This window comes from Panicum hallii, chromosome 4, assembly GCF_002211085.1.
Source record: "Panicum hallii strain FIL2 chromosome 4, PHallii_v3.1, whole genome shotgun sequence".
Classification (NCBI taxonomy): domain Eukaryota; kingdom Viridiplantae; phylum Streptophyta; class Magnoliopsida; order Poales; family Poaceae; genus Panicum; species Panicum hallii.
Genome location: NC_038045.1, coordinates 580928 through 607969, shown reverse-complemented (window position 1 = coordinate 607969; position 27042 = coordinate 580928). Strand labels below are relative to the sequence as shown.

General features: G+C 47.8%; 3 protein-coding genes across 3 annotated transcripts; all 3 read left to right on the top strand.

The window, feature by feature from the left end:
- The first annotated feature begins 10277 nt into the window (after window positions 1-10277).
- Window positions 10278-11383, top strand: LOC112890243. Its single transcript, XM_025957145.1, has one exon. It carries the CDS (start codon window positions 10296-10298, stop codon window positions 11157-11159), a length of 864 nt encoding a protein of 287 aa, XP_025812930.1. The 5' UTR covers window positions 10278-10295; the 3' UTR covers window positions 11160-11383.
- A 7661-nt stretch (window positions 11384-19044) lies between these two features.
- LOC112890832 lies at window positions 19045-20077 on the top strand. Its single transcript, XM_025957697.1, has one exon. The coding sequence runs from the start codon at window positions 19120-19122 to the stop codon at window positions 19963-19965; it is 846 nt and encodes a 281-aa protein (XP_025813482.1). The 5' UTR covers window positions 19045-19119; the 3' UTR covers window positions 19966-20077.
- A 3727-nt stretch (window positions 20078-23804) lies between these two features.
- Window positions 23805-24780, top strand: LOC112891031. Its single transcript, XM_025957922.1, has one exon. The coding sequence runs from the start codon at window positions 23875-23877 to the stop codon at window positions 24682-24684; it is 810 nt and encodes a 269-aa protein (XP_025813707.1). The 5' UTR covers window positions 23805-23874; the 3' UTR covers window positions 24685-24780.
- Window positions 24781-27042: the final 2262 nt, after the last annotated feature.

Genomic DNA, 27042 nt, shown 5'->3' with positions numbered 1-27042 from the left:
CGGTTGATCCCGTATGGATAAATGCTGTACCCAGTTAAAATTAGAATATAGATGCTTCAGAGATGCCGTTTTCTTCAAAGATGGCACATTATTATGCATAGACAAAACCAGTAAATTATGTGGATTCCTGAATGCCTGACGAATTGTATTTGCGATGTCTAAATACATGAGTTTTATTTACAGGGTTTGTGTCATCGTCTTCTGAACTGTCCTTGCTTACAAGCTACTAGGTGGTTAGTTATTAAAAAGGTGTGAGGTTAGTTACATTTCTTGATGAACTTATATATGTAGGTTGTTGTTTTTGAAATATGCATTGAAATCTAATTTAAATACAGCTCTTCTTTCAGCCCTTGCGGTTTCTGTTTCGTTTGACGCTGCTCATACAAGCAAGCTAGACAAGTTGCAACTGAAAAGGTATGTACTTAGTTTCGTAGCTTGCTTCTGCTATCAAACGCATTTGTCCCTTATCGTGTCAATGTTTATGTTGTTGCATAATGTGTTCTTTTCCCTTGCTATGTGCTTGTGATGATGCGATTGTCACCTTTGTTTTGCCTTCGTTTCTTTCTGGTATATGTGCTGCTTACTTGTGGTTGCGCTACGGTCTTCCTTAGCCTTATACGATTTGATTCTTGATGGCTGGAACTCCATCTGAGAGGGTTGCGCGTTGCCGTGAAAAGGCGAAGAAGAGGAAACTCTTGGGGCACGGCCGGTTTTATTCTTAGGAATTCCCTTTTTCGTGAAAAAAAAGACCTTTGAGGGGTAATCAAATGCTCTATTTTTCCTGCCATCAGCCTGTGGTAAGCCTTCTTATGAGGCTGGTCAGCCCAGCACCTCTGCTCAAGTAGCAGTGCCTGATCAGCAGACGACGCTCAGTTGGCCGTTTTTTAGTCCAAAGAAAGCAGGTTAGTTTGGGTTAGGCCCCATGTCTCCTTCATTTAACCTTTGGATATAAAAAGTACTGGAATACCGTACACCATAATTATACCTATTTGCTACTCCCTCGTGCTACACAGGACATAGGTCTCTGATGGACTTCCCTAGGGATGTTGCTAGCTCAAATAGATGTCATCGACTTCACATACGTAGGGTGCATCGTAGGATATGCATCAACCCTTCTTTGACCTCTCTCGGAGGTGGTTTCCTCTGTCCTGCTTTGGAATTTGAGCTTCTATCCTTTCCTACTTTGCCGGCATAACATTGTCTATTCTTAACTATTTGAATCCGTGGCAGCCTCCAGTGCTACCCCAGCTGCCCTGCTTCCTCTTAGTACAGAATATATTGAGACTCTTAAAGGTGCCTAAACACTTTCTCTATGTCATACGAGATTTAACATTTCTTTTGTGAGTTGCACACAAACATTTTCCAATTCTATGTTGTAGAGAACTACCCCGACCGGTCATATTATGGTGGCCCTACGCATGAGTGCGCGTACTGTGGAGCTGTTTTTTGGTTCCAAGAGCGTGTTAAGCGTACCTCCGCTGTGACATAACGGAAAATTATTTACAACCTTTGCTGTAAAGGAGGGAAGATCAGGTTGGAAACTGACAAAAAACCGCCAGAGCCTTTGTGTACCCTTTTGCAATTCGATGGTGATGCACGATCAAAGAGGTTCTTGCGCCAGATTCGATCATACAACTCCCTTTTTGCATTCACTTCACTAGGTGCGGCTGTCGATAGGACGATAAACAGTGGTAATGCACCTTATGTGTTCAAAATTAATGGAGTAGTTCATCATCGTATCGGTACACTGTTGCCCCACCAAGGAACACGACCTAGATTTGCACAGCTCTATATTATGATACTGAAAATGAGATACAAAACAGACTTAATTTATTTGAGAGTGATGACAACACTCGTGTTCAGCCAGATCGTGATACTGCCCTTTCTTTGATGAATATGCTAAATGAAAATAACCAACTTGTCAAGGCGTTTCGATATGCTAGAGAACGTATAGAAGAAGAACCTGGTAAAGAGGTTACACTTCGTTTGTTAGGGTGCAACACACGAGATGATGTTCGATACAATTTGCCGTCGAGTGGCGAGATTGCAGCTGTAATTATAGGCGATTATTCTGCTGCTGAATACACCTACGATGTTCTTGTGCATGATAAAAAATCTGGACTCAAACGTGTTTCATACCTACATCCATGTTATATGGCCTTGCGGTACCCATTATTATTTCCTTACGGTGAACATGGCTTTCATTTGGGCATTAAATATAATGAAGATGAGGGTGACGGGAAGAAACGTAGATATGTCACAATGCTTGAGTTTGTTAGATACCATGTGCATTATAGGTTGAACGTCCCCAATCCATACACTTGCTATGGACGACTAAGTGATCAGATAGATGTTGATGCGTACTCGACAATAGAAGGATCGAGATTGCAATTCATTGCAAACCACCAAAAGGAGCTACGATGTGAGTCAGTGCAAGGAATAGCCGATGCTATTGATAAGGGTATGACTAGCGCTGATTCTGTTGGTAGTAGGATGATTGTGCCCCCCTCTTTTACTGGCGGTAGGAGGTACTATGTCATGAGCTACCAGGATGCAATGGCCATCTGTAGAGTATATGGTCCTCCCGACCTCTTTGTTACTTTCACTTGCAACCCCAAGTGGAAAGAAATATCAGATGCATTGCATTTTGAACCTGGATAGCAACCATGTGACCGTTCTGAACTGGTTGTTCGGGTTTTCCATATGAAAGTTGAAGAATTCATAATAGACATTCGAGAGGGAAAGACATTTGGTCCGGTCCGTGCTGGTATGATATTCTAATGTCATGCCTCATCCCTTTAGTCTACCTCCTATTCTATTTTGACTGATCCTTACTTTTGCCTACTTTATGTAGTTCTATATACCGTTGAATTTCAAAAGCGTGGCCTCCCACATATACACTGCCTTGTGTGGCTAGCGACCAGCAATTCCGAGTTTAATGCCTCTGCTATTGACTATATAATTTGTGCTGAAATCCCCGATGTGAACGCAGATCCATTGGGATATGCTTTGGTCGATGAATTCATGATACATGGTCCCTGTGGTACTTACAATAAAAGATGCCCATGTATGAAAAATGACAAGTGCTCCAAAAATTTTCCTAAAACATTTCAAGACGAGACCATCATAGATAACTTTGGGTTTACGATATATAGAAGACGTGATGATGGCAGGTCTGTTTTAAAAAACAGCATTAGATTGGATAACAGGAGCGTCGTTCCACACAACATGTCGCTACTGAAGAAGTATAATGCGCATATTAATGTTGAATGGTGCAACAAAACGAACATGATTAAATACCTCTTCAAATATATTAACAAGGGGAGCGACCGAGCGAAGGTGTATTTTGAGATTACCGCGAAAACACCCAATGCATCTCCAGGGCCCCACCTGGCTCCTCCTAATGAAATTCAGGAATACATTGATGCGAGATACCTATCCACATGTGAGGCCGTATGGCGTATTCTTGAATTTGACATTCATTATAGGACCCCCTCCGTAGAGCGATTGACTGTGCATCTTCCTGGTATGAACTATGTACGATATGAGCCTAACGCTACTCTGACAGAAATACTCGAGAGCCCTGCAGCAAAAAGCACTATGTTAACAGCATGGTTTGATGTTAATTCAAAGCACAGCAGGGCAAGGCACCTGACCTATTGTGACTTTCCAAAAGAGTGGTCTTGGGACGCTTCACATAGGTGTTGGCGTCAGAAAACACCCGACACTAAAATTGGGCGGATATACTATGTGCATCCAACTGCTGAAGAGTTATATTACCTACGCATGTTGCTAATGATAGTGAAGGGAGCTACAAATTATGCTGATATAAGGACGTTTAACAACAAGGTGTACAATACGTTTCGACAAGCATGTGAGGCACGTGGACTCCTTGAAGACGATAATGAATGGAACCTTTTATTTGACGAGTCAATAGTATATGCATCGTCACATCAGTTGAGACAATTGTTTGTCATGGTTGTGCTGCACTGCTCGGTTGGTAATGTGCGTGCCTTGTTTGACAAATATTGGCTCTATTTTTGTGATGATATACACCGTTCGGTTTGCCATACCCTCGGAAACCCACATTACATTGTGCCTCATGAACAGCTTATGTCACTGCTCATAAACAAACTGACTGATATCTTTGCTTATAGTGGCGGCAACATAAATGACTATGACTTGCCAAGGATAGTAACTACATGTACTGATGTGTATGATAATAGATTGATCAATGATGAACTAGATACAGGGCCTCTAATGTTATCTATGCAAGCTGTGTCGTTAGTATCCCAACTAAATCCTGATCAAAAACATGTGTTTGATACAATCATTGCACGAGTTTCGTGCAACTCTCCTGGGTTTTTCTTTGTTTGTGGTCATGGCGGTACTGGAAAAATCTTTTTATGGAATGCTATAATCACACACCTTAGATCTGAAAAGAAAATTGTTCCTGCTGTCGCTTCATCAGGAGTTGCTTCTCTATTACTACCTAAAGGCCGCACCGCACATTCTAGATTCAAGATACCTTTTGACTTAAACGAGGCTGGAACATGTAGTATAAAACGAGGCACCATGTTAGCTGAGCTCATAAAAGTATCTGCACTAATAATATGGGATAAAGCACCCATGACACATCGACATTGCTTTGAGGCACTAGATAGAACCTTGCGAGATATACTTTCTGAAGAGAAACCCGCCAATGCTATTGTTCCATTTGGTGGCAAACCTATTGTTCTTGGTGGTGATTTTCGCCAAATTTTACCTGTTGTTCGCAAAGGATCACTTCTGCGATTGTTAATGCATCCATTACAAGCTCTAAGTTATGGCAGCACGTGTCTGTTCTAAAACTACATACAAACATGAGACTTCATAACCCCTCTCTAGATGCAACCCAACGTGCTGAAATTGAATCGTTTGGCAAGTGGATCTTATCTATTGGTGATGGGACTATTGCTGCCGAGCAAAGGGGAGAGGAACGTGAGGCTTCGTGGATTACAATTCCTGATGATCTGTTAGTGCACACCGACGGTGATAAGACTGCTGCCCTTGTGGCAGAGGTGTTTCCAGATTTTATTATGAATTACAAAAATCCTGAATATTTGGCCGCACGTGCTATTGTCTGTCCTAACAACCAAGATGCTGACAACATAAACGATTATATCGTCAAACTGGTCCCTGGAGACGATGTTCAGTATCTTAGCTGCGACACAATATCTAAATCAACTGAACATATACCTGATTTTGATGTCTTGTGGTGCTTTTATTTTTGGTTGATGTTGGGCAACGTCTGGTCATGAAGGTTGGTGTTTATATCTATTTCTTAAAGTGCGGGGACGTATAGGCATTCACCTCCATTGTATCAAAGGACGATGGCACGGAGGCGGCAGAGCCGGGGGCATCAGCTAGTCGGACGAGGTGCTCACAGCCGTGGAGCGCGTCGGCGCGAGCGGTACGGCCGGCCGGAGCACCTGCTCTTCGGTCGCCTTGTTATCTGAGAGTTTGGTTTGTGAAATGCAACGCTTGCTCGCGTGAGTTGCTGCTAATTTCTGCATAACCAAACAAAAACCAGCATAACCGTCACTATACTTGGGCTTGATAAGATTACGCATCTGAATGAAGATTCTGAGCTTGTGAAGGAAAATACATTGTACTACTGCACAGCGCATTCTGAACATCCAGAAATCTGGATGGCGCGTGCACAAACTGAAGAAACAGCTGCCTAGTGACATGCCAATGACCTTCAACTTGCATCCATGGGCCGGCTGATGAAGATTCCTTTCCAGCTGCATCTACCGCTATGCTCATTCATTTAACTGAAGGCTAGCTCCATGAGCTATTGTTTGAAACTGATAAGCAGTAGTGGTACTACTATCTGCAAAGGTCAGGACCCAATCCAAAATCATGCATCGAGAAGCTAGGACTCATCATAACCACTGGCAGCTAGCAGAGCGAGCGAGCGATTCGGCATGGCAAATCTGCACCACCCGCCGTGACAGTAGCAGCGCTTGTTTAATTCGGAATTCAGAGGAGCGTGTGCCAAACGGAAATGCAGGCAGCAGCCCAAGTTGAATTGAAGGCCACCTCAATGATGTATAGTTTCAACTGATGGTAAGCAGTAGTGGTATCTGTAGATATCAGGCTCCAATTGATGTTTCTGAACTCTGAAGCAATGCATGCATCGAGAAGCCAGGACACTGAACCATTGGCATCTAGCTGGCGCATCGATCGCCTGCGCGTAAACGACCCGCGCGGAGTGAGCGACAGATTCGGCATGGCCAATCTGCACGAACCAACCAGCAGTTTGTGCCAGTAGCTAGCAGAATGTGGTTGTTTAATCCCAAATCCAGGTGATGTGCGCGTGGCAAATGCAGATGCAGGCAGGCCAAGCTGATGGATCTCTCTCCGTCTCTCTTGTCAACGAACAGGATTGCAGAGGTGCACGCGTATCCATCCGCGCTGCATCCAGTTGGCACGCGCGGTGCTGCTGACTGGCTGATGATCAAGTAATCCGTGCGTGCATGGCAGCAATCGAGGTCGACGCGATCGATCTGCATCGATTGGAGTAAGAGTACTCCGGCCATGGCCCATGGCCAGCTGCATGTACACTGGCATCAGAACAAGTTGGCCTGGCGCTGGCAGTGCCAGAAGGCAGGCCGCGGAAGTGGAACTCGCTGACGGCGGCGGCGGCGGCTGGTGGCCTGCATGCGCAACTCAGCGAAACGATCGATCGTCTCGTCTGACGAGAGCTGGGACACGTACACGAGAACCAAGGGCCACGCACGCTGCCATGGCGATGCAAACTAGTAGCAGTAACCGTGTGTGCAATCAAAGCACGCGGTTGTTGCCGATCGATCTCTGAACCCCGGCCGCCTGATATGATCATATCGATCCATCATCTCGATGCATGGCGGGACGACCTCGGAGTAGGCAATGCAAGGTTGGTGGCGCGCGCTCTGCGGCCAGCGGCGAATCTGGAGCCGGCAGGCCGGCCGGCCAAGCTATAGCTAGCTAGCAGTGGTCCCTATTTTCTCGATCTGCTGCTGGTGCGACCTGCCGTTGCCGGCCGGCCTCCAGCTGAGCTGAGCTACCCCCAACGAGCTGCCAACGTACAACTACGTACGTACGACCCAAGCAAGGTACCAGGTCAGCAGCCCTCCTCCGTGCAAATATAAGGATCGAAATCTGCTGCGGATCGACCGATGGGAGGGAGGTGGACGACGACAACCCGCACGAGGGGCTAGCTGGGGGACCGGGAATCTCTGTTACTACTAGTTTATTTTTTATAAACAAACTAATAACGGGACGGAGCCTGCTTCATCATGTGTACGTGTCGCTGGGACTGACCACCCCGGCCCACCACCACATGGTATCTTCAACCCCCGGCCCTGTTGTGTCTCTCATCAGTCGATGCATACTGCGCCAGTTGATGCCTACGCATTTGCCCTAAAAAATGCACTGCCACCTACATCTACATACACGGTAGACCTAGCTCTGATCTGCTCATCTGTCAACTGTTGTCGTGTTGCAATCATGCATGCTACCTAGCTGCTGTTTTTCTTTTGTCGATGATCCAGCGGCTAAGCTCCAACGATAATGTGGCGTGGCCGTGTAGGCGTGTAGCCCATGCCTATTCCATTCATACGGTGGATATGCATGAAGCCTGTTCATCAACTCATACGAGGCATCACTTGCTTTCCGGCCATGAACTCATGAACCGGTTGTTAATAATTATATACGCTCATATTATCATACTAATTCATTTACGAAATTAAAAACTCTCCACCTTAATTTTATTTAATATATATCCAGCAGGGGACCCTCCCCTCCTATTTCATCAAAAAAATATAAATTACAAGTTTAATGAGAAACAACTGAATCATCCACCACTGCTATTACATGATATTGCTACCCGTAAATGCACTTGAGAATACAAAGTTGCAAGTCAATGATTCTTTTTAGGAAAAATCCAGTTTACACCCTTTAATTATTATAAAAGTTTTATTTTCATTCTTAAACTAAAAACCTGGATAGCGGTAGATGGGCAGATTTGGCTCTTTAGGTGATTTTTCATTTTATGAATTTTTTATAAAAATAAGGTTTAATATAAAATAATTATAAATAACCTATTTTACATTAAAAAAATACGAAACTAGTACCAACATTTTTCTAAAAGTGAAACCTATCTATTAGTACTCTACTCTACTTCTCAGTTATTTTGATCTAATTTATTCATATTTTTAGTATTTTCAATATTTACAATTATACCTATTATATTTTAATAAATAAGATCCAAACAAAGCACCGACGGATAGGTTACATCTTGTAAAAGAAAAATTGATACTGGTTTCATATTCTTCTAACTTACAATGAATTAGTTTTGAATTTTTAGATCAAATCATGTTCTTTAATTTATAGAAAATAAAAACCACCTTTGAAATCATGGGGGGGGGGGGCAACTTTGCCCGATTTCAACAGTTGGATGGCCTTCGTTATCCGATTTCTGTAGTTGAGAGTTGAAAATATGACTATCGAGCTAGTTCGAGGGTGAAAATTGAATTTTCCCATATCTTTTTAATGTACAATAATGCAACTTTAATTAAACATGTATGGTTCAATATGAGAGGGCTAAAAAGTATAAAAATTCAAACCTTTTAGATCCGTTCCTAACGAAATGTAAATGGAACACAATGGCATATGCTCCCTCCCTGTATGGTGTAAATGAGCTGCTGGTAAAACTATGCTTACAAAGTATTTTTCTGCCATGGAGGTTGGGTCGACGTGTGAGCCTTTGGTTGGAGCGGCAGGAGCACGCACACCAGCGCAAATGGTGTGCGGCGGCAGATACGAATATGCAAATAGTAGAGCAGGAGGATGCATGGGAGCACGAAGCACGAGCGAAGCATCTGCCCACCCGCCGAGAAGTTGCCAACCTCCCCTCGCTCCATCGCCTGCCGTCCTTGCCTCGCGGATCCTGTCCCTCCTAGCTCCGGCCTCCTCCTGATCCTCCAATAATGGTCCAGCCAGCCATCTAGTATTGCTTGTTAAACCCTACCACTAATCACCGATCAATGATCCCTCAAGTACTAATCAACGGGCGCATGCACTCGTGCGCACCCGTTGGATCGTGAGACAGGTGTGCGAGCTGTCCGTCTAGGCAAGCTTGGTAGCTACTACCTCTAACGTTCATGAAGCGCCAAGCGATCTGGCAGCTAGCTAGCTAGCCTTGAGATCTGGACGCGTACGTCGTAGTGACAAGCCTCGCCTCTGCCGGCCATCGCGGATCATGTCGCCATGGCAGCCCTGCAATGCAACACCCCCTCTCATGTCCTGCACTCCTGCTGCGTGCGTCCCCCTGCCATGCTGCTGCTTCGTCTGCCGATTTTGATTGGCGTCCCGGCCAGAAAATTAATTAAACTGACACACATGTGTGCGTGCTAACTCCTGTTCCTTCGCAAACGCTAAGGGTCAAATATTACAATATTACTAGCTAGCTCTACCTTGTTGCTCGCCAATGTGTACTATCTTGCATTGTTCTCCACCTATTTTTGGTTCTTTTTTTTTTGGCCTTGAGAGTAATTTTGGCATAACCTCGCTTGTTGATTTCAAAATCTTTAAGAATAGTCATACCAAAATTACAGTCGACAGAAGGAAAGTAGCACATGATTTTAGTTCCTTCCACGAAGCTTAGACGCTTAGTTGGGAGTACTAGTTTTCAGCAGGGACATTGTACTTAATCTTGCCTAGTTGCTTCGTCTGCGATCTTAACGTTTCTTTTGTAAGCAACAGATCGATTTCATTGACCAGAACTTGGAGAGAAATAATGCAAGTGCTCAAGATCTGCAGCCTGGTGTGGCCTAGTGTCACTCGTTAATCTCGCCCCATGTATGGATCTGCAGCCTGATTTCATTCAGACGATCTCTAATCAGACCAAATTAAAAAAATACGTAGAAAACAGGGAACAGAAGCCAAGAATGATCCCTCTCCACCGTGGCCAGCCACTTGTCTTCCCTGACAACGGCGTGCTCGGTCCCTGCTGCAAACCAGACGCCTCTCTGGCCACACGTCTACGCGTGATCGATCGCTCAGCTCGTTTTCAACTGCACACATGGCCTGGCCCCCCGCTAGACATGCCAACCACGCACAAGCCGACGGGAGCTGCTACCTCCATGCTGCTCAGTGCTCACCGTGCGCACAGCTACCAGTTCCTCCTCATCCGAGCCACCTCTTTATAAACCCTCTCATCATCGACACCACGCAGACACACAGACCACGACGAGCGAGCTCTCTCCGGCATGGCGCCCAGCTTCGCTCGCTCCATCTCCTTCCCTCTGAGCCCGTCCCGGTCGTCGTCCTCCAAGCAGCCCGCTCGCATGGCGTCCTCCTACCACGCCCGCTCCGTCAGCCTGCCGTGCCGCTCCCACCCCATCCTCGCGCACCTCCACACCCACATCCGCGCCGTGCGCGCCTGGGCGCAGGACCCCACCTCCGCCGCCCAGGGCCTCGCGCACGTCGACGCGCTCCACGCCGCGCTCGGCGACCTCCTCGACTTCCCCGAGGCGCAGGCCGCGCTCTCCGCCGGCGCCGCCAACGACCGCCTCCTCGACGCCTTCCTCCGCCTCGCCGACGCCCACGGCAGCTTCCAGGAGGCCGTCGTCGGCCTCAAGAGGGACGTCGCCGAGGCCCTCGCCGCCATCCGCCGCCGCGATGGCGCGCGCCTCGCCTCCGCGCTCAGGTCGCAGCGCAGGGCCGGCAAGGAGATGGCCCGCCTCGCGGTCGCCGCGAAAGACGGCGCCTGCGGCAGGCCCTCGCGCCTCGGCCTCGGCCTCGGCGGCGGGAGCGCCGCGGAGGTCGAGGTGGCCGGGCTGCTGGCCGAGGCCGCCGCGGCCACCGCGTCCGCGTCCGCCGCGCTGTTCAACACCGTGGCGGCCATGTCGGCGTCGGCCTCCGCCGCGGCGTGCACCTGCAAGAGGACGGCGGCGCTCATGTGCCTGATCAAGAAGGTGCCGGAGGAAGAGAAGGAGACGATGGCGCTGATGGAGAGGCTGGAGGAGCTGGAAGAGTGCATCGACGAGCTGGAGAGCGGCAGCGAAAAGGTGTTCAGGAGCCTCGTGCAGACAAGGGTCGCGCTGCTCAACGTACACACCAACATCTTCTAGCTCTAGCAACCAATTGATCTCGATAGCTATAGCAGTCATCAGAAATGAAGAAGGAGCTCAATGCAACTGTAACTCTGTAAATATCCGAGGTTTTTGTACAGTTACATATGTGCTTCTGACTGCTACTTACACATCTTCCGCTCCTGAACATGAATGTAAACATGCATCGATGTGCAAGTATGAAATGCTCAAGTTTTTCCCTCGGGTTTCATACCGAGGTTTTAGAGTGTGGCGTCATCAGTTCTTCAGTATTCATCGTTTTCTTTTTGAACGAACCTATCATTTTCTTGGAGTTGCTCGAAATCTTCTCTCGTGAATGTCGTGTTTCCAGTGACTATCAATCTACCACTGCCAGCTACTACTACAAAGGAGGAGGATATACTGTTTATGTATGATGATGGCCTGCAGTTCTTTTTGTTGTTTTCAGGTTGAGGACGATAACTGGGTTGTCATATTTACAGCCAGCCAGAGCCAAGGCCCATACATACTGTTGGCTATTTACTTACATGTGTATTGGTTCGTGAAACTAGCAAGAAACCCTGCCAGTTCGATATTTTTAGTTACAGGGAATCATCGCTAATTTAAAGACACGATGATCTTTGATTCACTTGGTAGTACACAACCAAAGTGCAAGGGGTGCGCTAGCGTATTGTAAAATCTCTTTTCCTATCTTAATACAAAGATACACAATTCTCTTGCATATTCCATTAAAAACTTGGTTGCACCTAAGGACCGAGTTTGCCCTGACTTTCACAACGGCTTCAGAAATTCGTCTCGAGCACGCGAACAGGGTACTGGGCCTGAACGTCTTCACCTACTCGCTGCCACAAATAAAAGACATATAAACACTCCACCACATATATATAAGCACACATGCGAGTACCTACCGTAGAAAGAATAAGTAACCAAAATTGTGGGTACCAGTACTGATGAAATTGCGGGCACCAGCACCAGGTCTCAGTTAGCCAAAATCTCAGCACAAAGAAACTAGCCAAATTGACGGATGCAAGACTGTGGTGTGCATGCATGTGTGTTTTTTAGAAGGCGTACCCAAGTATTTTGGATTCTCTTCACACTCGAATTTTGCAGCCGTCAGATCAAGATTCTGTGGTCGATCTTCATCATCAACCTCCAGCCAACACAACCATCTCCACCGAGCTCCTCATTTGCCGCCGCCCCGCAGTGCCACGGAGGGCTAGGTCTTGCCGAAGCTACGCGGCGGCGACACCCTAACTTGCTTGCGGCAGCTGCCTTCCTACCCCGGCGCCGCTCACCGTTGCCGTCATCGCCTCCGCCCCTACCTAATCCAATCACCCTCTCCCATCGCCCGGGCCGACGGCATCCATCGCCAACCTCACCGCCCCACGCCCGCCACCTCCGCTGGGCCGGCCTACCGCCCCTGGCCTTCCCTTTAAGGCCGGAAATAGAGAGAAGCACCACCCCAAACCTAACCCTAAAACCTAACCCTGCAAACCCGAGCTCTGATCTCGCCGGAGCTGAAGAAGATGGTCACCCGGTCTTGGATTAGACGGAGGAGGTAGAAGAAAAAAAAAGGATGTGGGTGGCACAAATAATACTCGGGCACAATATAGCAATCCCGTTTTAGAATCAAATATCTAAACCTTTTTAATGTTTTTATGTCCACAAACTCGAGTGTTGTTTGAAACAGGGCGGCCAACATATAAAGCAAGCTAATGATGATTTGAAGCAAATACTAGACGTTCCCATGCATTGCTAGGTGAGGAAAGGTGGTGATGGCGATATATAGGCAATGACCAAAAGGGTCAAGGGTGGAATCCCTAGCTAGGGTTGAAAGGGGGCAGAGTGTCATCAATAGAGATAGTGTGGCCAGATGGTAATAAACATAAACGGACAACAATCTAATGTACTGTAGATGGTAACTTTGCTGCAGGAACAAACTCGATCGATATGAAGTTTTATGTAAATTTGATGGTTGTTATTACTTTAACCAGCAGGGAATAACGATCGAATCTAGATGCAAATTAAACACTCTGTCGCTGTTGCTGTAAAAATCGGATGTTGAAGCTTGTGAAGCATGACATGCTAAAGCTTAGGAGCTCTGCTTATCTCCAATGCAGGTTCTGCTTTCGAGGTTCGAAGTGTGCCAGTCAATTTGATCTGTAATTGATAAGAGAAAAGAAATTTAATCAATAAACAACCAGAAACGCTAGAATTCTGAAGAGTTCCATAAAAAGGCATCGGCCATGGAGTTCGATACAAATAGAGCTATCAGCTATAAAGCCGATCCATGTGAGCAAATAAAGTTAAAAATAAATTCTATCTAAAAAGACATATTTGACTAATAAAACTTAATTTAATCATCACCATCAGTCGGATCGGACTCAACCGAGATAGTGCCGACAACAGGGCGATAAATTATACTAAATTAGAGGATGAATCTAATTCTAAGATAGAAAATATCTTTATCAGTATTTATTGAAAGTGTTTAGATCGAGACTGAATCGACTATTAGATGTGCAATAAATTTTTTGGTATATCGAGCCGATAATAACTTGATCAAGATAGAATACATTATAAAATCTAATAAAAACTAGTAAGAGATCGGACGATGATGTAGCCTTATAAAATTTTATTAGAAGTCGATAACTTGTGAGATCTAATAGAGTCAACAAGAGATCAAGATGATGCAGCAGATCTAAAATAACTGATAACTTGGTAGATAAACTAGACGAAACTACAGCGATGCGCCGATAATTAAATCCTAGAAGATTCGATAGAACTCAACTTACGAGTAAACCGGAGATCGAAGTAATGCGGTCCTCTTCACCGAAGAAGTCATCGAAAACTACTGCTACAAGTACTACTAGGGTTTGGGCAATATGCTGAGAAAATTTGTATTGATTGATGATTATTTGTACAGACCCTGACGGCTCCTATTTATACTCTGAAACTAAAGATTAAAAATAAAGACTTCTAGTCGATTACAACACACTAACTTTACCTGATAGATAAAAACTACTAAAATTTACAAGAATTTTTAAAAGAAAATCAGACTCTTGTGGAATCTTCTACTGATGTCATCTTCTAGTCCGATTCGAATTGCATCCAGCCGTTTCCTTGACCGAGTTTGCATCACCCTTGACCAGCGCCATATCATCTTTTACTGGAATCTCTGATAGCTTTGAGCCGAACGTCCAAACAGCTTTTTTTAAGAACTCTCCATCGGTTTCATTTTTTTTCTATAAATATTTCTACAAAATTTGAGTGTCAACGCATTCTTGGATTATACGGTCCTGTACCTGTACCACTGAAAGGCGGGAACGTACGATACAATTCCAGTGCCAGCAAAGTGAGGTTTACGAGTTTCGACGGATGTGTCTGACTTAGAGAGGGAAAATAAAATCGGACGAGACGACGATTGATAGCCCGAGCATCACGCATGGTTTATCGCCGAATATCCACGTGTGTACTTGCTAGCAGTCAGCCACTGCGAAATGGTGAGGACACGAATCAGACAAGCAACGAGCGCAAGCAAGAGGACAAGGCCCGTACCTCGACGTACAAGTAAGCTTCCGTACGGGGCAGAGGACATGTTGGCGGCCTTGGCGCCCCCGCGCACACGAGCTGTCTTGTCTGTTGATCTCCGATCCGGTGCTCTGGCGTCGCCGTGGTCCCCCGCTGGGCTCCCGGCCGGCCGTCCGTCGCGGATCGTGTCGGGCACCGCCCCGGCCATGGAAAGAGCTTGCATTATATCCCGACCGGCCAAGCATGCAAATGGAGGAGGCGCCGACGCGCTCGTGCCCCGCCCGCGGCCCGCCGGGGATCGGAGAGCGACGACACATGACACATGCACGCACGCGAATCGAATGGATGCGGCCAAAACCGATCCATCATCGTCCATCTGTCGTCACGAGCGAGCGAGCGGCCAAAGAAAGCGCTCGATGCATGCATCCATCGGCGATCGATCGATCGAGGTCGCTAACGGACAAGAATGCCGCCGTTGCCGATGCCTCGATCGGCGATGGCCGTGGCCGGCCGGCAGTGCCATGGCCGCAGCATGTCTTTGCCTGTAGGGTGGCGAGGGTGGAATGAGTTTATTTAATTTATGCGATTGTGTGTATGTGCTTTTTCTTGTCTCTTTGTCACATTGCAGGCCCTCTCGGCTCTCGCTCAGACGACCCCTTGTTCTTGTTCTTGTTGTAGACTTGCAGCTTGCATGCCGACATCAATCACAGAGCCAGCTAGCTACCTCGCTCCATGGATATGTGAATAATAATAAGAGTGCATCTAATTAGGGGTCCGAGTGCTAATAGATGAAAATGCTAAACTTTAGCACTAGTGTATCCAAATAGGAGTGCTAATAAGGTGGGCTAAAGTCTAGCCTAAGACTAAAAACTATAACAAAGGTATGAGTACTAATAGCTGCTATAGCACTCAACTTTAACTTTTCCAAATAGGTTCTAGACAAGCAAAGGTATACAGGTTGTTCACGAACGCATGGACGACGGAGCAACATACGGCTGGTGGCCAACTTCCACTAGCGTCCACGGTGATGGATGGAGCCGGGAGGTCGTTCATCGCCTATGCTACAAATTTTAGATCCACCACCTGAAGGTGATTTGAGACAATATTCGGCCCATCTTCGATTTTCGCAGCCCATGACAATAGCCTTCTTCCTCCTCCCGCCGGGAGCTTCGAGAGATTTGGGTTGCCGGTGCCACACCGGGGCTTCAGGAGTTTGAGTTGCCGGGTTGGGGGGTGGGTTGTCGTTTCCGGCCTATAGAGGAGCTCGGTGGCGGCCGGTAGCGGGTGGTGGTGGCGGCCGTGGATGTAGAGGATATCCTATGGTCTGTGGAGGAAGCTGATGAGTCACGTTGAGATCTCCGACGCTCAACGGAGGTAGGTTAGGGTGACGGAGGGTGGCGGGGCGAGCAGCGCCAATAGCAACGGTCGGTGGCGGCGAATCCAGCGGCTCCTGCCGCCAGAGCAGCAGGATGGAGGTGAGCGGGGCGACGATGAGGAGGCGGCATGAGGCCAGTCTTCAGGTGTGATGGATTGAACACCCCCCAGATGGAGCTCCTCCGATGATCTATGCATATATCGACATTTATCGAGAATGATACCGCCGGATATGTTTCTCCTCATCTCGTAATTACTGTATATCAAGCTTGATTATATTGAGTGAGTACTAATTATACGCGTCTATCTACCTACCCTCCCTCGAGATTTGAGCTGGATAATTAGTCGCTAATAAGGTGGTACGGTTAATTAACTAGCTCGTCACGACACCAACAGTATGCACCCTGTCAGATCCGACGCCAACGATTACGTGAACTACTCGTCTCGACTAGAAACTAGTCGGGAACGAGTCTTAAACTACTCGGCGACCAGCTCCACACGGTCAACAACTAGATGGAATTAGCTCCGACTAGTCGGTTTCGTCGACAAATCGCCCACAAATCAAAGCTACGCATCACCGCCTACTTTTTATGTAAACACCTTCTCTCCATCGGCAAATTTAAAACCCCCAAGCCATGTCCAGTTTGGTATGAGGCGGTTCAACCCAGCACCCTCTCCGCATTGGAAGAGGATTTGGATCATTTACTACCACTCGAAGAAGAAGAAGCCACCACGCGTCGGGGGGCTACTGTTTCCGACAACTATTCGGATTCGGCTGCTCATATGAAACCTATAATAAGTAACCTTCGGGGTCTGGTAAGGGGATCAGATTGGTCGGGCAGGTTTGAACATCGGAAGGGCATGAAACCCTCCAAATCTCTCAAATCAAGTCCACCACGATGCATTACCACACCCAACGAACTCTCTTTTTAATAAGGCAGACCCTCCCTCCTTCTGATGATGAAGACGAGGGCAAGATAAGGAGTGCCAAATGCTTCGCCCCTAATCGAGAAGTATTCATGATTCATGCTGCCGAGGACTGTGAAGGTCTAGAGCGGGTCCAGCTAGACGACTACAACGACTACCTCCTTGATCCACTCGACGAAGACGTGGACACCATAATGGGTATTGAATTTCCAGACAATATCAAGGTAGAAGATGCAGATGACATCCAGAAGGAATGCCGTAAGCTCATCAATGCGAAGCACGCCAAACGCAGGCACCGTGCGGTTGAGGCGAACCAGTGGGGGGGGGCAACCTCAACGACTCCTCCACGGGCGACCTCCGCACTATCATCAACACCGGTCAGGACGCCCGCAACGTCATCATCGTCAGGCAGCAGGAGCTCGAAGAAGTGGAAGCCTACAGCCCCACCCATTATCAAATCCCTCTCGACTACCTGGAGACAACTCGAAAGTGCAAATTAGAAGCTAGGGAACAATCCACCCGTAAAAAGAAGACTCTCAGTTCGAAGGAATGATTCGAGGATATAGCCATCCGTATATGGTCACAGTAATTAAACCCAAGTAAATGATGTGTAATCCTTCAAATGATACTCAGGGCAGTGTTAATGTAGTGAATAGGATAGTTTCCATATCATTTAATATGCTGCTATGTAGGATATTTTGCTAACTTGGCAGTGCAATTAAAGAGGAGAGAGAGAAAACAAGCTAAGAAACTGCATCTCATGCAAAAAATGGTTTCTTGCAAAAAATCAAAGTGTAAGAAACTAGATGAAATTTATTAGGATGGATATCACAAATACCAAGATAGAATTAAAAAGTGAGGATGAAGATGATTGGCAGGGAGAGGAAAAAGATTATTGGAGGAATTTATGTTTATAGCCATAATTATAAATTATGCATTAAAAAATATAATATTTTAGGTGATGTCTACATGACATTGTGTGTCACGGACATCACTACTTAGTTTTATAGTTGGAACTCATACAGCTTTATTGAGTAATCTATTTTCATGACCTCCAACCGATAGAGGTTTCATTTCTCTGTTATCTGCGAAAATTAACAAAACTTTTTTTTTGAGTTCTACATAAAAGGTTTATGGCAGTAAAATTTTCTGGTTCCTAACTAATTTGAATCATTTTATTTCCTAACTAATTTGAGCTTATTTGGCCAGAAAAACGCTCATGTCTAGATAAGCTCGTCGTCGGATCCGCTAGCACTGCCGGTGGTCGAATAATTTGAGTCCGCTAGCTGCTAGCATATGGCAGTAGTGAAATGGGGAACGTGCAAATTAAAGCATGATGTAGCTAGAGCGGATGCGCGCGATCTGAACGCCTGGATACGAAGAACGAAAACCCCATGGATTGGAAACGCAAGCACGAGACACACGATGCAGCTTCATCAACCGGGATCTTTAATTAAGCTATGGATGCGCGCTCCGGTCCTTAACCTACAGGACAAGCGGATCTCATGTCATCGCCATGCCGACGAAGCCGGTAGCCACCATGCGCGCACGCAAGACAGCTCGGCTCACACGGGCGCGCCCTCTGCCGGGCGTTGCCGCACACGCCGAACCCCCGAGTGCGTCGTCCATCCGCTAACGTCCGCCGGAGCGTCGCCGTCCAGCCTGATCCGATCTCCATTCATCGACAGGACGGGACCACCACCCACCACCCCAGCACCGACGCAGCAATAGGACGGCGACGCCAAAATGATTGGCCGCCCTGCAGGCTGCCCATCCAGCTCGCTCCTGCCTCGCCGACGCATCCATCGGGAAGCATGCCAATGGCGGCAGCCCGATCCAGCAGCAGGCAGCCTCAGCCTCCACGTGTAGCTCCCCATCGCTCGAGGCCGCTCCCTGCCCGCCACTTGCCTCCTCCCACGCGTCCCCGTCCCTCGCGGATCCGGCCTCCGATCCGGCGGCCATGGCCACCAACCGCCACCACCCCCACGCGCTGCGCTCTCCCATGTCCCCGCGCGCGCCCCCGCTCGGCTTTATATACCCCCTCTTCCTCCCCTCTCCCCACCACCGCAGTCCGCAGGCAACCAAGCAAAGGGTCTTCGAGAAAGAAGAAGAAGATCCGGGATCCGACCAGTAGCAGCTCATAGTCATAGCAATGGCTCCCAGCTTCGGCCGCTCCATCTCCTTCCCGCTCAGCCCGGCGCGCTCCTCCCGGCGCCACGTCCGCTCCGTCAGCCTCCCGTCCTCCCGCGCCCACCCGCTGCTCGCCCACCTCCAGAACACCACCCGCGCCGTCCGCGCCTGGGCCGCCGACCCCTCCGCCCCCGCCACGGGCCTCGCCCACCTCGACGCGCTCCACGCCGCGCTCGCCGAGCTCCTCCTCCTCCCCGAGGCGCGCGCCGCGCTTCAGAGCGGCTCCGCCACCGCGGACTGCCTCCTCGACGGGTTCCTCGTCCTCGCCGACGCGCACGGCGCCTTCCAGGAGGCGGTCCTCGAGCTCAGGCGCCACGCCGCCGAGGCCCAGGCCGCGCTCCGCAGGCGCGACCAGCCCCGGCTCGCCTCCGCGGTCCGGGCGCAGCGCCAGGCCGAGAAGGACCTCGCCCGCCTCGCCTCGTCCGTGCGCGGCGCCGCCAAGTTCCCGCAGCTGGCCGGAACCGCCGCCAGCGTCGCCGAGGTCGAGGTCTCCGGGGTGCTCACCGAGGCCGTGGCCGCCGTCGCGTCGGCCTCGGCTGCCGTCTTCTCGGCCGTCGAGTCCGTCTCGTCGGCCGCGACCGCCGCCGTCGCGTCTTCGTCCAGGAAGCCAGCGACTCTCATCTCTCTGGTCACGAGGACCAAGGCGGCGGCTGCCTCCTCCGACGAGGACAAGGAGATGGCGGCGCTCGACAAGCTGGAAGACCTCGACGAGTGCATCGCCAAGATGGAAGCCGGGAGCGACAAGGTGTTCAGGAGCATCCTGCAAACCAGGGTTGCACTCCTAAACATCCACACCCAAACATGCTGATGATTTTGGACAAGAAAAGCAGTCCAGACTATATATATTGATTGACCCAACAATGCAAGTGTACATACAAATTCATCAACGAATCAAAGCAAAGAAGCTCTTGTTCGATTGACTCTACATACATATCTCTGCTGTCTCCTTGCATGCATGAACGTCTCCATTCAATTTGTCTGCATCATCTATCGTTCTGCGGACACATTTCATCCTACAAAAAAATAAACGCATTCGCCTTTTATGTTCACAAGAAGCTTAAACCCATCTCTGACGACTGACGGTACAAGATACCAGATCGAACGGTTGTTTCATATGGATCGGATATGGTAGATTGCATCCCGTTAACGTGAGATGAGATCTCTGCCATATCCCTATATATTTATTCTTAAATAAACAGAACATGACTCCGATCTGGATCTAGATCAGAGTTCCTCAAGCAACGATGCAGCACGTCCGAATGAGAGACAAAACTGATCAATGCACCACTATTCTAATGAACATTGGCCAAGATCTCCGACACTGAACACTAAATAAAGGAAGGGGCCACAGAGTCGGTCTTTGGACGCGATGAACAACTATCTATCCCCATAGCTCTTACCTCTCTAAGCTTCGCTCTAAGTTGATGATGGCATTTCAAAAAAAATTTGCTAAAACGTATGGATAAAAATGAACTTTTCTTTTGAAAAGCAATCAGCAAGAGTTTTGCTAGGCATATATTAAGATGACCGCCAATATAAAAATGACTTGTTCCACCAAAAATTTCCTCTATCAGTGTTTTATATACATCTTAAAAATCATGCATGTATCTCTTTGTTAGAGGTAAGAAAATAAACTAAGATTATGGACTTTTTGCTCCCTTCTATTCCTTTGATAGGATGAACAGTATATTATGCCCCAATATTTCTGGATATTTTGTGGCTGTCACTATATATAGAAGATAACAACAGTATATTTTTATGAGTCATCGGCAGTTTTACCATTCCCTACTATATTTTCTCGAGTGTCTAAAAAATTTTCTAGAATAATTTATATGTACATTATTTTTGACAGTTTTACAAAATTACCAGCAAAACTAGCTGGAAAAATACTAAAACTAAAACTAGGAAACCCAACAGATAAGGATCTTACAGATTAATAAGATTCTGGTAAACAAACTACTAGTATCTCGTTTGATGGCAACTACCCGTTCGTGCAAAAATTTGTCCTAGCTAGAATCAAATCTCTCTCCGAAATACGGTGGTTAGCGCTCCATCTTGATTTTGGGTGACTATAAGCAAATAGCTAAGATTCTCTCTTATCCTTTCTAGTACTAAAACTAATGGACCTAGCTAGAAACATGATCATTAACACGCAAACTCCAACTAGTTCGATTGCTGTCATTTCCACCAATTGTTTGAACATACAGAGCTGTTCATATCCAACGATGCAATTTTATGCATGTCTAGCTATGCGGATCTGGCAGCTGTTAGCTGAAAAGATAAAAATTAAGGTGCAAATAATTGAGCATGCAAGCGTGCGCAAACTAACTAACCTCCCCTGCAACAGCTAGCTGCATGCAGCCGGTAGGAAAGGAGAGAATGAAGAAGCCCCAGGAGTTGGAGGACGACAACCCATTCGTGCAACATTATGACTGGCATTAGGATGCGTCTGGTGCTCACATATGATGGGATCGAGAGCAACTACGCAGATTGGAACAAGCAAGACTACATGATTCTCAAATCAAGTGTGGTCGTATAGCGGTACGGTATAGCTAGGTTTATTTCGGCGGAGCTGATGGTATATGCGTGGTACCAGACATTAGCATGTGCACGGCAGCTCGTTTGTTTCTCAGTCGGCAGGCACATGAACTTGTTTGCATTATTATTGGGATAGTCGTTTTAGATTGGCACGTAGGGGATTCTTTCTCGCTCTTTGTTTTTTTTTTAAAAAAAGAAGAAGATTGTTATCTATTTGCGCCGCAGCGGATGAATGAAGTTAATTGCAGTATAAAACATCAGGCATATGAAAGAAGAATGGAGCAAAATTTTGAAACGTAAATCTGGTATCTTACTTATTCTTGTGGTATATGAAATTAAAGCTCGGAAAGCCGTTGATCATGGCGGCCGGCTGCCCTTCTAGCCGGTGCTCCTTCCATCCTAAATTATTAGTCTTTTCTAGATGCATAGCCTTTATTATTATGCATTTAGATATATATATTATGTCTAGGTGCATATATATATATAGAAAAATTTAGAAAATTCAAAATAATTAATAATTTACGATGGAGGGAGTAGTATTATATATTTTTTAGCATAAGAAATTAAGCATGCATGGATCGGATTGTTGAAGAACCAGCAGGTAGGTAGGTAGGTAGGTAGCTCTAGATATAACAGATAGGCATAGCGGCAAGGCAGCATAGGACCCATGCATCATGCGTTGTCACCACCAGAGGTGCTGATTTGTATTTTGGGATGGAGGGAGTACGTTGCTGAGGCTGCCACGGTACCGTTGGGTATCGATCTGCAGGAGCTAGCACGCGTGTACATTTTCTTGTTTATCATCACGTTCGTCGCTTGGTAGCCTCAACAACCTAGCTAGCTAGCTAAAGGGTAGATGCATAACGACCATGGATGTGCAGTCGTGCGGCTTGCTCTTGCTAGGGTCAACAAACAAGCTGGTGAATGGTGACGAGGAGGAGACGCGTGAGTGAGATGTACACATGCATGAGCGATGGGACATTTGGAATCTGCTGTCCCCCGATCGCAATGCAAGGAGCGCAGCAGACACGCACCACCCATATGATCGACGATCCATGGATCCGGCTGCTGCGGTGATGTGCTCTAGGAGGGAGCTGGCTGAGGGGGATCGGGATCGCCTCACCTGCCGCGTGTCCGGTTGCTGGCGAGCCTTCTTCCCTCATGTGCGATCCCCGTTGTCCATCGCCGGCGACCGTGGACTCGTTCGCGCCCACGTCTAGTCGATCTGTCGTTGCTGTGGCTGCGCACCGAGCTAGCTACGCGACTAGGGCTAGCTGTGGCCGATCGATCTTAGAGAAGGCTCTTTAATTTCTTACTGCCACTAACTGGATCGAATCTTTTTCTGCTAAAGATATATATATGTATTATAGATGGTCCATATACAGCTCGTACGTATCTTTTGTTAGGTCGGGTTGGATAGATCCTACATCATAAAATACACATGTAGAGGTAGATACAAGCCCGGGTAAAATAATATATATATATATATATATATATATATATATATGTTTACTGCAGCTGCGAACGATAGCTACTAGTCATTAGAGTGTGCGGCTGCATGTCATGATCGATGAGCTAATAATCCAGCCGCCCTGTGTTATCTATCCCGGCCCTTTCTACTATATATCTATCTTGCCTTGCCTTTGCCTGGACCACAGTTAGTTAGTGGTTCAATCATACATCATCCGTCCGGCCATCTGATTGATAGCTCGCCGTTCCAGATGTGCATGCATGCGTGTGCTACATACAGATAGATCATGCAATGATGCATCACCTTTCTTTGCAGATAATGGAGCCAACATGACACCTAGCTAGGCACAACCATGCAGAGCACATGGTCGTTGTTGATCCGTCCGGCCAGCGACGACGACGATCGATCCAACGACCTGTTGCATTGCATGCGTTCGTTTGACTCCAACGGCAGCCGCTGCTCCTTTCCGCCCAACCCCTCCCCTCGCGGATCATGTTCCCCCGGCCCTCTCACTACTACCCAGCCCACACGTGCAACCACCGCGTGCAACTGCTGCCAACCTGCTACCTAGCTCCTTTGCCTCCTTGCCTTGCCAAGCCTTCTTCTTCTTCCTCCCCTCCATATATATATACCTCGCCTGCCTCCTAGCTCCTTCCCATCTCACACAAACGAACGAACGCAGATCTACAGGTCTACCAGCAGCTAGCAATGGCTCCCAGCTTCGGCCGCTCCATCTCCTTCCCGCTCAGCCCGGCGCGCTCCTCCAGGCCCCGCGCCGCCGCCTGCCACGTCCGCTCCATCAGCCTCCCCTGCCGCTCCCACCCGCTCCTCGCGCACCTCCACACCCAGACCGCCGCCGCCCGCTTCTGGGCCGCCAACCCCACCGCGCCCTCGTCCGGCCTCGCCCACGTCGACGCCCTCCACGCCGCGCTCGCCGAGATCCTCCTCCTCCCGGAGCCCCAGGACGCGGTGCGCAGCGCCACATCCGACCGCCTCCTCGACGCCTTCCTCCTCCTCGCAGACGCGCACCGGGGCTTCCAGGAGGCGCTCCTCGCGCTCAGGCGCGACGCGGCCGACGTCCGGGCCGCCCTCCGGAGGCGCGACGCCGCCAGGCTCGCGTCCGCCGCGCGCTCCCAGCGCAGGACCGACAAGGAGCTCGCGCGCCTCGCCGCGGCCGTGTCCTCCGTCGCCGCCTCCACCAAGTGCGCGCGCCTCGGCGCTGAGGAGACCGAGATGGTCGCCGCGCTCATGGAGGCGGCGGCCGCCAGCGCCGCGGCATCCGCGGCCGTGTTCTCGGCTGTGGCGTCCATGTCGGCGGCCGCGTCCTCTTCCAAGAAGACGGCGACCTTCGCCGCCTTCGCCAAGAAGGCCGCGCCGGAGGCGGCCGATGTTGCGCCGGAGAAGCTCGAGGAGCTTGAGCAGTGCATTGACGAGTGCGAGTGCGGCAGCGAGATGGTGTTCAGGAGCATTGTCCGGACAAGGGTTTCATTGCTCAACATTCGTACTCCGGCAATTTAATTATTACTAGATATCATTACCAAGAGAAGCTAATTAGCTGATGATGTACACTAGCTAGAGAGTATATGCTGTACATAGAAACAGAGAACGTATACAAAGAAGAAATTTTGCCATACATATCATCTCTGAGTTTTGTGGCTGGTCTGATTTTGCTTTCCGAGTTGCAATCTTTACCTTTTCATATATATCAGCTACATATACATCCATAGATGCAGTTCAAAATAACTTTAGCTAGAAAAAGGGCTTATTAAGCAGCTGGAAGAATCACCAACAAGGCATAACTGATTGTTCACCAGACCTAACAAGGCCATTATTGGTTGGAGGTAGCTTAACCTAACATTATCACACAGGGATCGAACAGTGTACTTTTATTCATATCTAGAGTATCTTCCTCACTAAAAACGCAGTCAATTATTATCACCTCAACCCATTCGATGTGCAGTCCAGTGACATGATATGGCCACCATTCTAACGACTACCCCACAGCCCACATACATATATTAAGTGGGATTAATCGAGGATTTTCCAGGATTTGGCCGAATAATGATCTTCTTGTTTAAGCTTTATTTTTTCGATAAAAAAACGCCTAGGGAAATTTTACCTAATCTATATTAAGAAAAACATGAACAAGGATAATTGAAAGCTCCAGTGATGCAGGGTTTAATTTTCCAGCAGAATTTCAGGAACTTTGGCGGTGAATGGAAAACATGTTTTGTGGTAAAATAATTCTATATTTTGTTTTGTGGTAAAAGCATGGAAGAAAAGAATTTCTTCCATTATTGTGTCAAAAAATTGTACCATTGGTAGAAAAGAATTAGACCCACTTATATTACCTTGGATCGACTATCGAGCGAATTCTTTTAGGGACAAATTAAAGGAAGGAAAAAAATTAAAAATCCTATTGTTTTCCAACTTACCCTGGTATAAGAACAGCTAGCCATTTCGCTCTGAAGTCTGAATGAACCAAGGAATTGATCGATACCCTCAACTAACTGCACTGCATGGTTTTTCGTTCTCGATGTCAAAAGACGACGTACATGTCTACCAGGTTAAACAATCTAAAACGAGCGAGAGAGAGCGGCTAGCTATCTATTTGATCTCTATTATTGACTTGTTGGCCGCTGGCGCGCTTAACCGCGTCGTCAGGGTTACAACTAGCTAATAAGTAACACTGTCGTCGCATCGCATCGCATCGATCGCATGCAGCTAGGGGACATTTGGAATCTGCACATCCCAAACCGATCGATCTACTCCAGTTGCAGTGATCAGGTACGTCTAGTTTGATCTGGAGTCTACTCTGATCTACTTGCTTTGATCTAGGCATGCATGCACACGGCTTAATTAGTACTTCCAAAAGGGCCGTAAAAACGAATAACAGATCCAGAAATCCATCATCGATGGATGTATCGATCAGTAGTTGAGTTGTCACAAGAGGCGCAGGATACGCATAGCACACCTGTCATGCCCCGTGGCCACAGACATTTTGCCTGCTGTATGCTGCAGAAGCAACCTGGAGTGATGCAACCATGATCGATCCCATGCATCTGATAAGAAACAGCCTGTTAAGTGTGGATCAGACACATAGAGAAACTAGGGTAGTAGCTTGTAAGCTTTCTCCTCTTCCTCCCAGAGCTAGCTAGGTCAGTCTCGCTATCGATCGATCGTCGTCATGGTCTCCGATCCGATCCGGTGGCGGGGTTTCTTTCTTTCAGCACGCAGGTCCTCCAAGCTAGTCTCCCAGGGAGAACGAAGAGATGCCCTCGTGCATTATATCATATTGTATTAATTGTGGCCACTGGATGGACCGGCCACCGGCAACGCCGCGACATCCACAGCTGGCATGGTGCCTGCCAGCCCGCACCCCAGAATCCCACAGCATCTCCATCCATCCATCTCCCAATATAATGCAAAAGTCTACTCTCTCTTCAGAAATTATATAAAACTGCTCCTGTTTGTTTGTTTGGCTTGGTTTGGTTGCCAACAAACCTGCTTCAATGCAAGGGACTATGTACTACTTGAATCTGAATCGCAACCTAGTGCAAATTTCACATCAGTTTATACAAACCTCATCGAATATATATATACTACTACTATATAGTATATATAGGAGTATTTCTTCAGTTTTCAGTAGGGAAAACATGCAAATTCCTACGATCCATCAGAGTCCACACAGACTTTCAAACCCAAGAACCGATACACGGTGCCCATCAGACTGATCGAGATGCATGCGTAATCGGACGGTGATGACTGGAATCGAGCTGAGAACCGTATACGTAGTACGTGGCAGACATGCGGCCATCCACGTACGCGCACGCGCACGTACAGCTTTGTTCCAAGGCGGCTGTACGTACGTACGAT